The sequence below is a fragment of the Mesoplodon bidens genome (genome assembly GCF_964165515.1).
Source record: "Mesoplodon bidens genome assembly, chromosome: 9".
NCBI lineage: Eukaryota > Metazoa > Chordata > Mammalia > Artiodactyla > Ziphiidae > Mesoplodon > Mesoplodon bidens.
In genome coordinates this window covers 9,070,074-9,085,889 of record NC_138166.1, presented here as the reverse complement: position 1 = coordinate 9,085,889, position 15,816 = coordinate 9,070,074, and the positions used below count along the sequence as shown (strand labels likewise).

The window sequence follows — 15,816 nt, the reverse complement described above, 5'->3', positions numbered from 1 at the left end:
TGAGTATAATGTCACATGAAAAACACTTGAAAACCATTGCTATAAGATACTAAAATTATTAAAAACCACTGATCTAGAGGGGTAAATATTGTCAATATTTTGAAAATGACCTTAAAAAACTATCAGATTGTGTCCAATGTCTAGCTAGAAGCCTATAGAGAATCTTTAAAAGTTTGCACAGAATTCTAAGAGACACTGTAGCTACTTCAAATCTAAAGTTTTATTTGAAAAGGAATTCATAGAGATATTTCATGACATTAAAAGCACAAAATATTGGAAGCTGATCCAGATTTAGAAAGGAGTATGACAATTCATCAAGGCATAGAAAGGCTGCCCACTTCATAAGTTAGAAAAAACAGAAACTAGATATGACTTTGCAAATTGTAAATCTCTAGGTGCCTAGGATTGCTTAGAGGGCTTAACCTAGGCTGGATAGATAATTCATTTCTCTTTCACCCTCAGAGAAAAATGAAGGTTTTTTTTTTTCCCCACAAAGACGTAAAACACTTTAATCCTCAATGTTTCTAATATTTTAAATTACAGTATACTAAATAAACATTAGCTTTGCTCCCCACCCCCCATTTTTCTTTCCTATAGTTATAACTGCCAGTCAGAGAGTTTTTAATGGTTTGATAAAATATTTTACAGATCACAAACAATTGTAATTTTCCCCATGGATTATTAAGATTGCTTCGCATGGTTTCAGCGTGCAGTCATTTTTATGGGCTCACGCTATGAAGTCCTCCACAGCAAGGACATGTCTATTTATAAATATGTATTTGTTTCTATTTGTGCAAACAGAGAAGATTGAATACAAGAAACTGTAAGCCAAACAGTTACAAAAAAAAACAAAAAGAGAGAAACTACTCTCATGACAGTAGACAGAAAGACAGTTTAACTGTGTATTCCAAGATTAAAGAATCAACCATTGTAAGGAGGAAACTAAATTCAAAGACTTGATTCTCATTTCTTAGGAAAAGAAATCTCCAGATGGGCCTACTAATTACAAGAAGAAAAGGCATCTGTAACATTAAAAACATCTTTTGATTACAGAAGAATTTAAATATGACTCAGAAGTAGAGAGAATGTATAATGAGCCCCCTTCATTCAGCTTAAACAATAATCAACATTTTGCCCATCTTGTTAATTATCTTCCCCTCCCCCTTTTTGCTGGAGTATTAGAAAGTAAATCCCAGGAATTGTATTACTTTACCAGTAAATACTTCAGTGTGCATCTTTAACAACAAATGGTGTTTTTAGAGAACATAGCACAGGGTAATTGTCTATGAAATGTAATGAAATGAGTAATAATTCCTGAATATCATCTAGTGATGATTACATTCAGATACATATAGACTCCATATTCAGTCCATATTTGGGTTTTCCAAATTGCCTCAAAAATGCCTTTTCACATATGGCTCTGTTAAGTTGAAATCCATACAGGGTCCGCATATTACACTTGGTTGTTATGTATCTAATGTCTCTTGTCATCTGCAATAGTTCTCCTTTCTTCTTTTTTCCCACGCCACTTATTTATTGAAGAAAACAGATCATCTGTCATGTAAAATGTCCCACATTCTCATTTCCTCTAGAATCCTTTCATTTGTTCTGTTTCTTGTATTTCCTGCAAGTTTGCAGTTAGATCTACAAACTCGATATTCAGGCTCTTTTTTCCTTCTTTTTCTCTGATGACAAGAATAATGAAGAGGAGATGTTGGGTTCCTTCTAATGCATCGCAGCAGGAGGCACCCATGGTCTGCCTGACATTAACTAAGTGCTTATTAGTTTCATCCTACAACACCCATATGATGGTTTTGAAATAACAATACCACAAGACCACTAACCAAAGAACTATGGAAAGCAGTTTAAGAAAATTATGCAATTCTTTTTGATTTTTAAGATATATATATCTTACCCAGTGTTTTCATTAAAATAATACTTTTTTGTGTGTCGATGGTCATCTTTTTTTTCTTTGATATAATTATGCTTTTTCAATTACTTGTAACATTACATGAGAGCAAAAATCAAAACAATAAATGAGGAGTTCGCAGAGAAGTATTGCTCTCTTTCCTGCCTCTTTATCTACTCTATTCCATCCTTTTCTCTAGGTAACCAATTTTAGTACCGTTTAGTTTATCTCTCCATTGTTTTTTTTTTGAAAAAATATGAGCAAATACATGTATTCCCCTCCCCCTTGACTTCCTACACAGAAGTAGCAGACTACATATAGCCTTCTGCTTCTTGCTTTTCTCACTCAGTATGTCCTAGAGATCACTCCCTTATACGACTTTTAAAATGATGCTATCAGAGAGAGCACTGAGTAACAAACTCTAAAATCTAAATGAAAGATGTGGACTTAAAAAGTCTTACTGATATAACAACCAAAGCTTAACTATGAAAAGGAAACTTAACTTCATGAACCCAGGGGCTGGGGTTTTAATAATTTGGGAGAAGCAGACAGATCTTGTGCCCTAAACAAGACAACCACATCCTATATCCTTGCTGGTTTGCAAAGTAGTCTTTTGAGATTGGGTAGATTATTGTTTCCTGAGGAGGAATCAAAATAAGTGTTACTGTAATCTGGAAGGAATAAAAATAATGCAGTATAGAAATAGTGAAGATACAAATTAGATTCATATTGTTTACTTTAGGATAAGTTTAAATATAAAATAAGTAATAATAGTTAATGATATAGCATTTATGTATGTATGTCTGCTGTGTACGGCATTTGAGAGTTCTAAGGAACGTCTTTGTAAGTTTTTAATTTAGTTTAAGTTGTTTCAGGGACTTTACCTAATGAAATTTGCAATAAACATTTACATGTTTAAGAAAAATTGATTTTTCCAAGTTGTACTGAATTAACTATGTGTTTATTAAACAGAGCTCTAAAATACAAATAGCAGTGAGTGTTTCCCTCCATGCACAAAAACTCCTTGAGCATTAAATGGTCTGTCAATAATTTGCAGAAGGTCAAAAAATAAGAAAACTACTCAGCATGAAAAATCCAATACTTATGTCAGGCCATGGTACTGTATGTTAGACTGTGCTCACCTCTGCATTAAAGACATGGTTTCTTTTTACTATTGTTGTTATTACTATTAGCTTTTATAGCCTATGAAAAATAAACAATTCAGAGTTGGGAGGGATTTAAATTAATGCATTCAACACATATTTACAAACTCTTAGTCTGCTCAGGATGCTATAATGAAAATATCATAGACTGGGTGGTTACAAACAAGAGAAATTTATTTCTCACAGTTCTGGAGGCTGGGAAGTCCAAGATCAAGGTGCTGGCAGATTTGATGTCTTGAGAGCCTGCTTCCTAGTTCATAAACTGCCATCTTCTTGCTATAGTCTTACACGGCAGAAGGGGAGACGGAACTCTCTGGGGTCTCTTTTGGTTTATTTATTTATTTTATTTTTGGCTGCGTTGGGTCTTCGTTGCTGCATGTGGGCTTTCTCTAGTTGCGGCGGGCAGGGGCTACTCTTCATTGCGGTGCGTGGGCTTCTCATTTCCGTGGCTTCTCTTGTTGCAGAACATGGGTTCTAGGCACGTGGGCTTCAGTAGTTGTGGCGCGTGGGCTCAGTAGCTGTGGTGCACAGGCTCTAGAACGCAGGCTCAGTAGCAGTGGCACATGAGCTTAATTGCTCCACGGCATGTGGGATCTTCCCAGACCAGGGCTCGAACCCACGTCCGCTGAATTGGCAGGCAGATTCTTAACCACTGAGCCACCAGGGAAGCCCATCTGGGGGTCTCTTTTTTAAAGGCACTAATCTCATTCATGAGAGCTCCACCCTCATGACCTAATCACCTCCAAAAGGTCCCACCTCCAAATACCATCACACTGGGGATTAGGTTTCAGCAGATGAATTTTGGGGAACACAAACATTCAATCTATAGCAAACTCCATACTATTTTGCTAGCATTATTCTAGAATGATACTATATGCGATATTAATAAAGCTCACGAATGAAACAAAGGCATGGTGCTTTAAAATATGGTAAGATATGTTAAGACAATTAATATATAATTTCTTGTTTCAAGGATTAACTGAGCAAAAAGAGGAATTGCCCACCAGAAGAAAAATTATGTTATAATATGCCAGAAACCAAAAATTATAATCTGAAGTTAATGATTAACTTATACTATACTAGGTACATCAAGTATTATAGAAGTAAAACCTTTTTTCTATAGGTATTATTTAAATATATCCATTTTCTCATATATAATAAAATGAGTATCTTACAAAGTTAAAAATTAATGGGGGGATTTCCCTGGTGGCACAGTGGTTAAGAATCCACCTGCCAATACAGGGGACACGGGTTTGATCCCTGGTCCAGGAAGATCCCACATGCTGTTGAGCAACTAAGCCCATGTGCCACAACTACTGAGCCTGCGCTCTAGAGCCCGCGAGCCACAACTACTGAGTTCACGCACCTAGAGCCTGTGCTCCGCAACAAGAGAAGCCACCGCAATGAGAAGCCCACACACTGCAACAAAGAGTAGCTCCCGCTCTCCGCAACTAGAGAAAATGCTCAGCAATGAAGACCATCACAGCCAAAAAAAAAAAAAAAAAAAAAGAAAAGAAAAGTAATGGGACCAATTACTACTGACATTAAAGAGCCATAAATTCGCTATCTGTTTGTAAGTTAGCATTAATGATTTGTAAATGGTGTTTCATTAGCTTTTCATTTATTACAAAATTTCCCCAGGTCTCACCATTCTGGGATAGTAACAGTGTTGATAGTAGTATCCCAAGTTTCACTGCTTCTAGCCCCTATCTTCGTAACACAGGAGGTTGGTTTCTCCTTAAAGTTCCAACCAGTTGTTTCTGGGAATCTCAAAGCTGTCCTGTGTGAATTCAAGAAATCCAAGTGTCTCTGTCCCAAACCTGTGAAGCCATCTGAAGGTGGAGGCTTAGTGCTGCTGCTGTTGCCTTCCTAAGAGCTTTGATGTCCAATTGAGGTGGAGTAAAGATACCTATATTATGTTAACCTACTGTTAATATAATACTATCTTTACTCTTTAAAGAATGTACAGAAAGTACAGACGATTTCAGCAATCCTCAGTGAGCCATTCCCACCTTAATGTGTGTTATTGTGAATAATTGCAGGTGATATCTGCATCTCTTTCAGCATATTCCACAGTTTAGACTTTTAATTTATATAGTTTTCCTATTCCTGCTTGGCAAGTGAGGCATTCTTGTATTTTTTTAAACAGAGAATTTCATTTTCTACTCTTTTTTTTTTTTTTTGAGTTTGGGCTCATCCCCTAATTTTATTTATTTATTTTTATTTTTATTTAAAAATTTTTATTGGAGTATAGTTGATTTACAATGTTGTATTAGTTTCAGGTGTACAGCAAAGTGGATTAGTTATACATATACATATATCTGCTCTTTTTTAGATTCTTTTCCCATATAGGCCATTACAGAGTATTGAGTAGAGTTCCCTGTGCTGTACAGTAGGTCCTTATTAGTTATCTATTTTATATATAGTAGTGTGTATATGTCAATCCCAATCTCCCAATTTATCCCTCCCTCATTTTCTACCCTTGAGAAGGCAAAATCATTCAGCTTAATAGTGACCAGCCAACCCACAACTATCAATATTTCCTATCAATATACTTGATAATAATAATGTCATAGTACTTATCTGAAAATGCTTTAAAGTAAGTGCAATATAATGGGAAATTTTTAAGCTGTGATTTTAACTTAAAAAAATGGGTAATAGGCATACACAATAAAATTCCAGAATATATACATGGTATGTAGTTCTTCTAGTCTGTTCCTGTCTCCCTACTGCCTTATTCTACTTCCCAAATGCAACCATCGCTCTCATTCTCTTGTACATCTTCCAGAGGTAGCCTGTGCATTCCATTTATTTCTAATGCTTGTTATTTCATTTCTTTATTTTAGGTGACTCCAGAATTAATGATAAAAGCATGTACTTTTTATACTGGACGTTTACTGAAGACCCACTTTTAGTAAGAACATGATTTTTATACACTATTTCTTCCTCTTTGTGTTCTTATTCTTGACATTCTCCATGTGAAGAACATCACTTTTGGCCAGTTGTGCTGATTTTACCTGTTTAATCTTTTTTTAAAATTAATTAATTAATGTGTTTATTTTTGGCTGCATTGGGTCTTCATTGCTGCTGGTGGGCTTTCTCTAGTTGCAGCGAGCGGGGGCTACTCTTCGTTGTGGTGCACGTGCTTCTCATTGCGGTGGCTTCTCTTGTTGTGGAGCAGGGGCTCTAGGGTGCATGGGCTCAGTAGTTGTGGCGCATGGGCTTAGTTGCTCCACGGCATGTAGGATCTTCCTGGACCAGGGCTCGAACCCGTGTCCCCCTGCATTGGCAGGCGGATTCTTAACCACTGTGCCACCACAGAAGTCCCTACCTATTTAATCTTGTTTCCACAATTTTGTATTATATATTTCTCTTATATTTAATTGGTTTTTACTTAAAAGATGTTCTTTACTTCTTTGAGGTGTCACTTTTTTTTTTTAATAGAACTTCAAAATTGAAAGTATAGGTCCACAATCCACTTATCTGAAGCCCTTGGAGACAACATGTTTTGGAATCTAGATTCCCTTTCTAAGAAAAATTTTTAGAAAGGAAATCTCTGCACATACTGTGTACTGTATACCATGTTCAGTGGTGTCTGGGATGGCACGTTGGAACCAAACATATCTGAACATATTAGTATTTCAACAGTAAAACATATATGCATATTCTTACTAAGTAAAATGAAGAAAGACTATGAACAGCTATGTGTCAGATTCAGAGAGGTTTTGTTGCAAAATTAGTTTAGGTCAGGTCTAGCTTTGCCCTTAAATAGGTTATGAAAAAAAAAAAAACTTTTGGATTTCAGAGCTTTCTGGGCTTTAGAAATGTAGACAAGGGAAGTGCAAGCTTAAAGGAAATGCAAGGACTGGCTATAAATAAAACAATAAAAATAACAATTTCTTTCATGCTGTGGTTTTTGAGGAGGTAAAGGAAGCCCAGTGTATTTCTTCTTCTCTCTCTCAATTTATTTACTAATGTATTGCCATAACATCAAAATATTATGTTTCTGTATTTTCTCCTTACAGAACATGGAGAGAGATAGCAATACCTCCTACAAATGAAGATGAACATTTCTGGCTGAAAAAATGGAAAAAGCAATAGAATATGACAATTTCAGACTTAAAAAATGTGTATTTCATCACTGGCACTCTTATGTGAAAGGTCGAAAAGAACGACTTAAAGGTAAATCCTTACATAGTAACAATTGGTTTTTTGTTTTCATGTATCCAAAGTTTCAACAAACGTAACAGTTAAACATAATTTGTACTAAAGAATTTTTTATTATTTTTATGTCTAGAGGATGGTCATGAAATATAAAGCCACTAATTTAAAATATTTAATGAGATATGTCTCAAAGGGTTTTAGCGTAATAGAAAACAGGCATATTTAAAATAAAATTCTATATGTATTTGTGTGATATATATATATACAAGTTTCAATATAAATAGGGATCTACTATTAACTTTTTTACATAACAGAGAGCTGGTATACATATAGATAGATAGATAGATATCAAAACTGACTATTTTTTGTAGAGAGCTCTTCATTCTTTATAGATATTTCATTTAATGAATACCTAAGAAAACTTAAAGAAAAATAAGTTTAAGTTTTACTTAAACCCTTGATAGTTGTAATGAGTGGACAGCGCATGTATGTGCTCTTAGGAGCAAGAATAGAGATTTTATCCAGCTCACTAGATACTGATTTGTTTATGGCTGCTGCAAATCAGAGAATCATTTCCTGTTGATTGGCTCCTGTTGGTATCTCAGAGTGGACCCTCTGATGGTTTTAACATAAGGGTAGTGGGTCTCTATTTCTGAGAGGAAACAATTATCTAAGAGTGGTGTCCCCAGGGCCTGCCTTAATCATCCTCCTTCCCAGCCTGGCTCCTATGTTTAAGCTTTGGACCCCTGGTTAGGAAAAAAAAAAAAAAATATATATATATATATATATATGGAACAATCTATTTAATCATAGGGTATTTAACTAAATCAGAATACTACCTCTTGATTGTATTTCTATGAATAAATTTGGAAGTTCTGGTTTTATAAAGAACAGATTTGTTAAAAAAGAAATGATATATATCTTGACATTTTATTGCATCTATTATATCTTAATTTATAAGGGCAAAGGTGATGTTTACAGGTTAATAAAGTCTCAGGAGTACTATCTACTGCTGTCAAAAGTAATTTCATATGTAATTAAAATAAAAAACTATCAGATGCAACATTGGTTCATATTATAAACATGATAGAGTCTTAAACACTTTGTTTTTTTAGAGCAGCTTTAACTATATACAGTAATCTAATGCACTTTCTTCAGATACACTACTGCGGGTACAACAGATGTGTTACTGCTACAAGCTGATAATTATCCTAACTAAATGGAGGGATAAAGCAAGACATAAGTATAAAAAGAGAGACGATGAGCTGGCATGGCATATTGGAAACAATTTTTTTAGAAACTGAATTTTGCTGTTACATTGATGTTGCCTCAGATAATAATGCTGTGTGGAAAACACTAAAGTCCTGAATATTATATACTTTTAATGGGGTCCTTGTTCTTTTAACTTAGTAATTTAAATGTCACCTCAGCTACCCAAAATATTTCCTAAAAAATTTTGTTGTTTCATTTGAACTATGAACATCAAGGAAAAATCTTTTTAACATTTTGTTTAAATTTATTGATAAAGACACCAAGATTTTTTGTTTAAGCAAGTGTTTAGGTGCATATAGATGTCTAAAGTGGAAGAGAAACTGTTTGATATGATTATAACAGAGAAATAAATGATAAAGACTAAATTTATTCTTTTCTAGATAAGATTAAATTGCTATTTATTCTTTTTCAACATTCAATTTAATAAATTATAATCTTAATACTAAATTATTTTTTAAACTACTAAATTGCTAAATTTAAAGGATCATTCTTAACTGGGACACCCATTAGGAATTAAATCAATCAAAACAGAGGATCCAAGCAAACTCCTCCAAACTTAAAAGTATCTCTAGTTTGCTTTAGCTATCAGTACAGTATATTATCATTTAATGTTGTTTTAGAATATTCATAGTAACTAGTAGGAACAGACATAGAAACATGCTGGAATTTTTTGTAGTTACATTATTTAGTAGGTAACGTTTTATTAATATTCTTTGAAATACAAAGTTGGGATAAATAGGAAAGAGAAAAATAGGAAGAAATTAACCCCCCTGTTTTATGGTTGCCCTGTGGAGGGGAAGATCAGTGCCTCTCACCCCAGATTGTTTCAGATATTGACACTGACGATACTACGTATGTACCAAGAGAGTAAGAAAAGATTTATTACTCACATAATGCTTGAAACAGTGCTAGAGTCTGCGGAGGAGACTGAGACGCATAAAGCACTGATCATTCTTGCTCTCTAAAAGTTTATCATCCCCTGGTATTGAACTGGTGTTCTTACCGGATGTCCTCTAGCACCTGCCTTTTGTGGACTACATTTTCAACGTTGCCAGTTAAATGGTTGTACTTTGGGTACCACTGTTTTAGTCTGGTCGTTCTGTGTTTTCCACCACTTTTTGTACTAAGCTAATGTTTTGACCTGGCCCCTAGCCTGGTCATTGATTGTCTAATGGTGAAAAGGTAACTGTGCATGACCAGCCTGCCCCTTTTCCATCCCCTTAAACTGAACATCCCTGAGAGCAGGCCGTATTGTTCTCTTAATCATCCCCATACACTGAGCATAATGTTTTGTAGTCGTTGATATATATTAATATATATGATAATAATATCCTCAATATAGATATGTATTAAATAGTTAGAGAAAATATTTTCTTTTAGCTATGTGATATCTTGGTCTAACAATATTACTAGGCCAGTATTCACTAGGGTGGAGTGAGGATCGCGGGTGTCTGCTGGGAGGAGAGGCAGGGAACACTTGTATGTGCTAGCTCTCCAATGTATGCTCTTCCTTAGGCTCTAATATATCCATATATTACACCAAAATTGTGTGTGTGTGTGTGTGTGTGTGTTTGTATGGGTACAACACTTATTTACCCTTTGGGTGTTTTCTTGATTATGCAGTTTTAAGGCATGTATTGAAAGTTAAAATGGGGACTTCCTGTAATGATAGATTAGGCAATTCTCCAAATTCTTTCCTTCTGACTCTCTCTCGTTTTTAAAATATTTATTTATTTTTATTTTTAATTTATTTTTTTCATCTTTGGCTACACCATGTGGCTTGTGGGATCTTAGTTCCCTGACCAGGGATTGAACCCAGGCTCTAGGCAGTGAGAGCACAGAGTCCTAAGCAGCAGACCACTGGGGAATTCCCCTAACTCTCCTTCTACAGCTCCATGCTAACCCTCACCCTTCCATGCCCCACATACCAGTTCTGGCATTACCAGAACCTTGACTCTCTGGGATTCAGCTTCCTCATCTCTAAAAGAGAAGGCTGGACCACACCTTCAAGGTGACTGCCTATGCCAATGTTGTATGACAACTGGTGGAAATGATCTATAATAGTGATTCAGAGACTACACATTATTACACATGCTATGTAATGATAATTTATATAATGACAACGATGATAATAAATAATGTTTACTTGGTGCTATGATTGTATCAAGCATTGTGTTTTACATGTATCATCTCATTTAATCCTTACAAGAGTTCCATGGAATTTGTAAATTATTTTCATGGCAGATGTTAAAGCATGAACTTCAATTAAAAAAATGGAGAAGCAAGTTAAAACTCAGAGTAAATTCTAAAGAAGAATACATTTCTCCTGAACAAAATGTGTCTGAAGTCTTTCTTGTAGGTGAGAATACTGAATTTGACGTTTCACAGTTACCCAAAAGAACAGTATTACAGGTTCGTATGAATTCATATGTCTTAACTAGTTATTTTCACAATGTTTGTTTAAAGAGTGGTTTTATGAACCTTGCATGAATGATGGAAGCCATATTTTGAAGAAAAATATTTTTTACAACTAGCTTTGGGCTATTTCATTTTTTGGAAGTCATCAATTTGGATGGTAAATTGTTATAACAATCAAAAATGGAGAAATTAAAGCTATAGTAAATAAGAATGAAAGGAATGCCTTCCTTCCTCCTTCAAGCATATATTGTCATTTAAGGTACAATAGATTTTAGATAACCCAATGCTTAGCTTTTAATCTCTAATCCCTAATCTTTTAATCTTTTTTTGTTTGTTTGTTTGTTTGTTTTTCGGTATGTGGGTCTCTCACTGCTGTGGCCTCTCCCTTTGCGGAGCACAGGCTCCAGACGTGCAGGCTCAGTAGCCATGGCTCACGGGCTCAGCCGCTCCACGGCATGTGGGATCTTCGCGGACCGGGGCACGAACCCATGTTCCCTGCATTGGCAGGCAGACTCCCAACCACTGTGCCATGAGGGAAGCCCCCTAATCTTTTAATCTTTACATTATACCTACACCCCAGAATATAAATGGGGCTTGTCATATTGCACCTTTCAGTTAGTTAAAATATTTATGCCTATCATCTTTCTTCCATAGATCATGAGTTCATAACAACAAGAATCATGTATCTATAGCTTACAACTCATTGAATTGATCGCTGAAATATAAGCCATAATTCCAACTACTGGTTATATTCTTTCCTATTTTGATAAATAAGCAATTTCTACTTTGTGGGACTACCTGATAAATGGTGGAATAGTTGTAAAATATCGTCTTATTCTGGTTGATGGCAGATTTACATTATAAAATTCCATGTATTAAATCCATCCTTCTAAATGTAGAGACTTGACCTCAGGTTATTTTGGGAAACAAGATATCTATACCTATATTTATATCTAATCTTGCACTTTATGTATGGTATAGAGTTAGGATGAGGACATTTTTGTCCACTGTTTCCTCTTTATAAATTGTCTGCTCATCTCTTGCTTGTTTTTAAATTGGAATTCTTATAATTTTCTAACAGTTCATAATAGCTCTTTATATACTGGTAATATTCACCCTTTGCCTGGAATGTATTTGAGATTTTTTCCCCTACACTTGATGCTTGCTTTCAATTTTGCCCATGGAGTCTTTTTTTTTTTTTTTTTTGCGGTACGCGGGCCTCTCACTGTTGTGGCCTCTCCCGTGGCGAAGCACAGGCTCTGGACGCGCAGGCTCAGCGGCCATGGCTCACGGGCCCAGCCGCCCCACGGCATGTGGGATCCTCCCGGACCGGGGCACGAACCCGTGTCTCCTGCATCGGCAGACGGACTCTCAAGCACTGCGCCACCAGGGAAGCCCCCATGGAGTCTTTTGATGAGATAAATTTTAAAGCTTTAAGTAACAGAGTCTATTACTGTTTCCCTAATTGTTTCTCTTTTTGTGTCATATTAATATGTCATTCTTAGCTATTTTTCTAAGCCATATCACACTCCTTCCTACACTTATGCAGCTGCTTTTTGTCTTTGAACTCCTACGTTTTGACTGCTGTTTCTTTATTTACACTGTAAGCAGCTGCATTTTTAATTTATTGCACATTATGCCTTAGAATAATTTTTTATCCCTTTACATGGGATGTAAGAACCTAACAAGAGTATGCTTTCACTGCCCCCCTCCTGTGCTTCATGCTATTATTGATGCATTTTATTTCTATGCATTTATAAACCCTACATTAGAATTTATTTTTGCTTTAAACGGTCAGTTATATTTTATTCAGCATGTATTTTTCATTTTTAACAATCTCAAACAGAAAAGTTGCAAGTACAACACAAAGAACTTTTTTTCCTGAACTAGTTGGGAGTAAGTTGCTGACATGATGCCCTATCACCCCTAAATATTATTGGTGTATTTACTATAAACAAGGGCATCGGGCTTCCCTGGTGGCGCAGTGGTTGAGAGTCCGCCTGCTGATGCAGGGGACGCGGGTTCGTGCCCCGGTCCAGGAGGATCCCACGTGCCGCGGAGCTGCTAGGCCCGTGAGCCATGGCCGCTGAGCCTGCGCGTCCGGAGCCTGTGCTCTGCAACGGGAGAGGCCACAACAGTGAGAGGCCCGCGTACCGCAAAAAAAACAAAAAAAAAAAACAAAAAAAAAAACCGAGGGCATCCTCTTACAGTCAGCCATCAAAATCCTCGGACCTAATCTGGGTATCCCCAGTTGTCCCAATAATGTAAAAGGATGCAGTCCAGAATCACACAGAACAGTTGATTATTATGGCCTTTCCTCTCCTTTAGTCTGCCTTTCTTTAATTTTCATTCCCTTGACATGAAGATCAGGCCAGGTTTACTGTAGAAGATCTCTTAATTTGAGCTTGTTTTATGTTTCCTCAAGAATAGATTCGGGTTCTGCCTTTTTGCTGGAAATACCACAGACATCATGCCGTGCTCTTCTCACTGCATCCTATCAGTGGCACAGGATTTGGATTTGCCCAGGATTGGTGATTTCACGGTGGCTGCTTGTTGAAAGTGGTGTCTGCTAGGCTTCTCCACTATTCAGTTGCCCCCTTTGTAATGGATGTGCATTTCGTGGGTAGGTACTTTACAATTATACAAATATACCCATTCCTCATCAAACTTTTAGTTTATTTATATCAGTATGGACTCATGGTTTTCTATTTTATTCAATGGGTTATAACCCATTACTATCACTGTTTATTTTGGTGCTCAAATTGTTCCAGATTCAGTGGGAGTCCTTTCAGGTTGTCTTCTCTGTCCCTTTGATGTATAACTATCACCCTCTGAGCACTTCCTTACTTTATAGCACAGCATGATGTCCCAGGCTCCTCTTGTACTTGCCGTGCTCCCCCCTGGATAGGTCATTTCTCTAGGACTCTTTGAATCCTTTTATTTATTTATTTATTTTGAATCCTTTTTAATGGAGAATTGCACATAGGAACCAAGATTTGAACTCCATCTGTGTTCATCACCATTGAAGTGTTACTTCTCCCATGCCTTCTCAGTAGACAGAACTAGAGACTGTAAGTAGGAACACACATATACATATTTTCCCCCGTATCTATGTACCTCTATATACCTAAAAAACCTAAAATAGGGCTTCCCTGGTGGCGCAGTGGTTGAGAGTCCGCCTGCTGATGCAGGGGACATGGGTTCGTGCCCCGGTCCGGGAAGATCCCACATGCCGCTGAACGGCTGGGCCCGTGAGCCATGGCCGTTGAGCCTGCACGGCCGGAGCGCAACGGGGAGAGGCCACAACAGTGAGAGGCCTGCGTACCGCAAAAAAAAAAAAAAAAAAACCTAAACTAAACCTAAACTGTATGTGGATACTTCCAGGTCCAATTTAGCACCACACGGCTCATACTAGTCTTCTCCTGTTACATATCTGCAATGTCCTTCTCCAACAGTAAGAATCCCAGCTCTCATTATTCCTCATGTATTTACTTATTTGATCACTCCCCCTGTGTGTAAGCAGTCACACACGTGGCTGCCACTGTTCCCTCCCTGTGTGGCTACCTTCCTCATCCTGCTCAGGCTTTGACATCCCTCGCCATGCAGAGGCCCTCCTCACGCTGCTTGGGCTCTGACATCCTATGCCAGTTGCTTTTCCTCCTACGTAGTTGCCTTTCTAACTGTTTGGGCTAACACGTCCTGCACTGAGTACCTTCCTATGTAGGTGCCCTCCTTACCCTACTCAGGCTCTGACGCTCCATGCATGGGCTGCCCCTCTTTGGGGATGCCCACCTTATACTGAATAGGCTCTGTCACCACATGCCCCCCTCCTCCCCCAGTAGAGCCACTCTCCACATCCCACTTAGCTCCTGGTATGTTACACAGGGTTTCACTTCCTTGGTTCCCCCTCCTTGTCCTGCTCAGGTTCTGACATCCCACAGTGGCTGCCCCTCCTTAGGGACTTCCTCCTCGTTCCTTGCAGACTTCGACATCTTACATTATACTTCTATGTGGACGAAGGCCCTTCTCAGTCTGCTTGTTCTCTGACTGCCTGTGCTGGGCAGATGTCCTCTTCTTGGGCTCCATCTACTTTGGGCTCCAGCATCCCACAGTGAGCCATGCTTCCTCATCTGTCTTCCTTTTTCCACTGGGGCTCTGATAGTCTCCTCTGGGACATTCCTCCTTGGGGACACCCTCCTCACCTGTTTTGTGCAAGGAAGGCTGCTCCACTGAGTGGATGCTCCCCTTTATGTACCCTAGTTCTGATGCCCTGTTCTAGGCCAAAAGAGCCCCCTCTGCGTCCCTTACCCTGGCATGGATGCCTGCTTTGCTTGGACCAATCTAATGGCTTTAGGACTGAATTGTATTGAAAGAAGAAAGCGAAAGGGTAGTGGAAGGGATTCATTATCTTTTTTTTTAATATAAATTTATTTTATTTTTTTTATTTTTGTCTGGGTTGTGTCTTCGTTGCTGTGTGCGGGCTTTCTCTAGTTGCGGAGAGCGGGGGCTACTCTTTGTTGCGGTGCACAGGCTTCTCATTGTGGTGGCTTCTCTTGTTGTGGAGCATGGGCTCTAGGCAAGCAGGCTTCAGTAGTTGTGGCTTGTGGGCTCTAGAGCGCAGGCTCAGTAGTTGTGGCGCACGGGCTTAGTTGCTCCGTGGCCTGTGGGATCTTCCCGGACCAGGACTCGAACCCGTGTTCCCTGCATTGGCAGGTGGATTCTTAGCCACTGAGCCACCAGGGAAGCCCTGGGTTCATTATCTTTTAAAGAAATTTAAAACTCAGAAAAAAGTATTTTCTATTTTTCCACAGATAGGTTGATTCTGGTCTTCTTTCTTTTGGTTTAGATTTGAGTTTTCATCTGGAACTATTTTCCTTCAGCATGAAGAAC

The 15,816-nt window shown here is 37.8% G+C and overlaps 1 protein-coding gene across 1 annotated transcript in view; it reads left to right on the top strand.

The window, feature by feature from the left end:
* The window catches only part of FBXL13 (F-box and leucine rich repeat protein 13), a gene marked incomplete at both ends in the record, with an annotated part of 192,162 nt that overhangs the window by 18,709 nt on the left and 157,637 nt on the right, over positions 1–15,816 (top strand). The window contains 5 exon segments of the mRNA XM_081244099.1: positions 5,919–5,984; positions 7,099–7,137; positions 7,140–7,254; positions 8,395–8,504; positions 10,753–10,920. Of these exon segments, the coding sequence (XP_081100225.1) occupies positions 5,919–5,984; positions 7,099–7,137; positions 7,140–7,254; positions 8,395–8,504; positions 10,753–10,920 (498 nt within the window).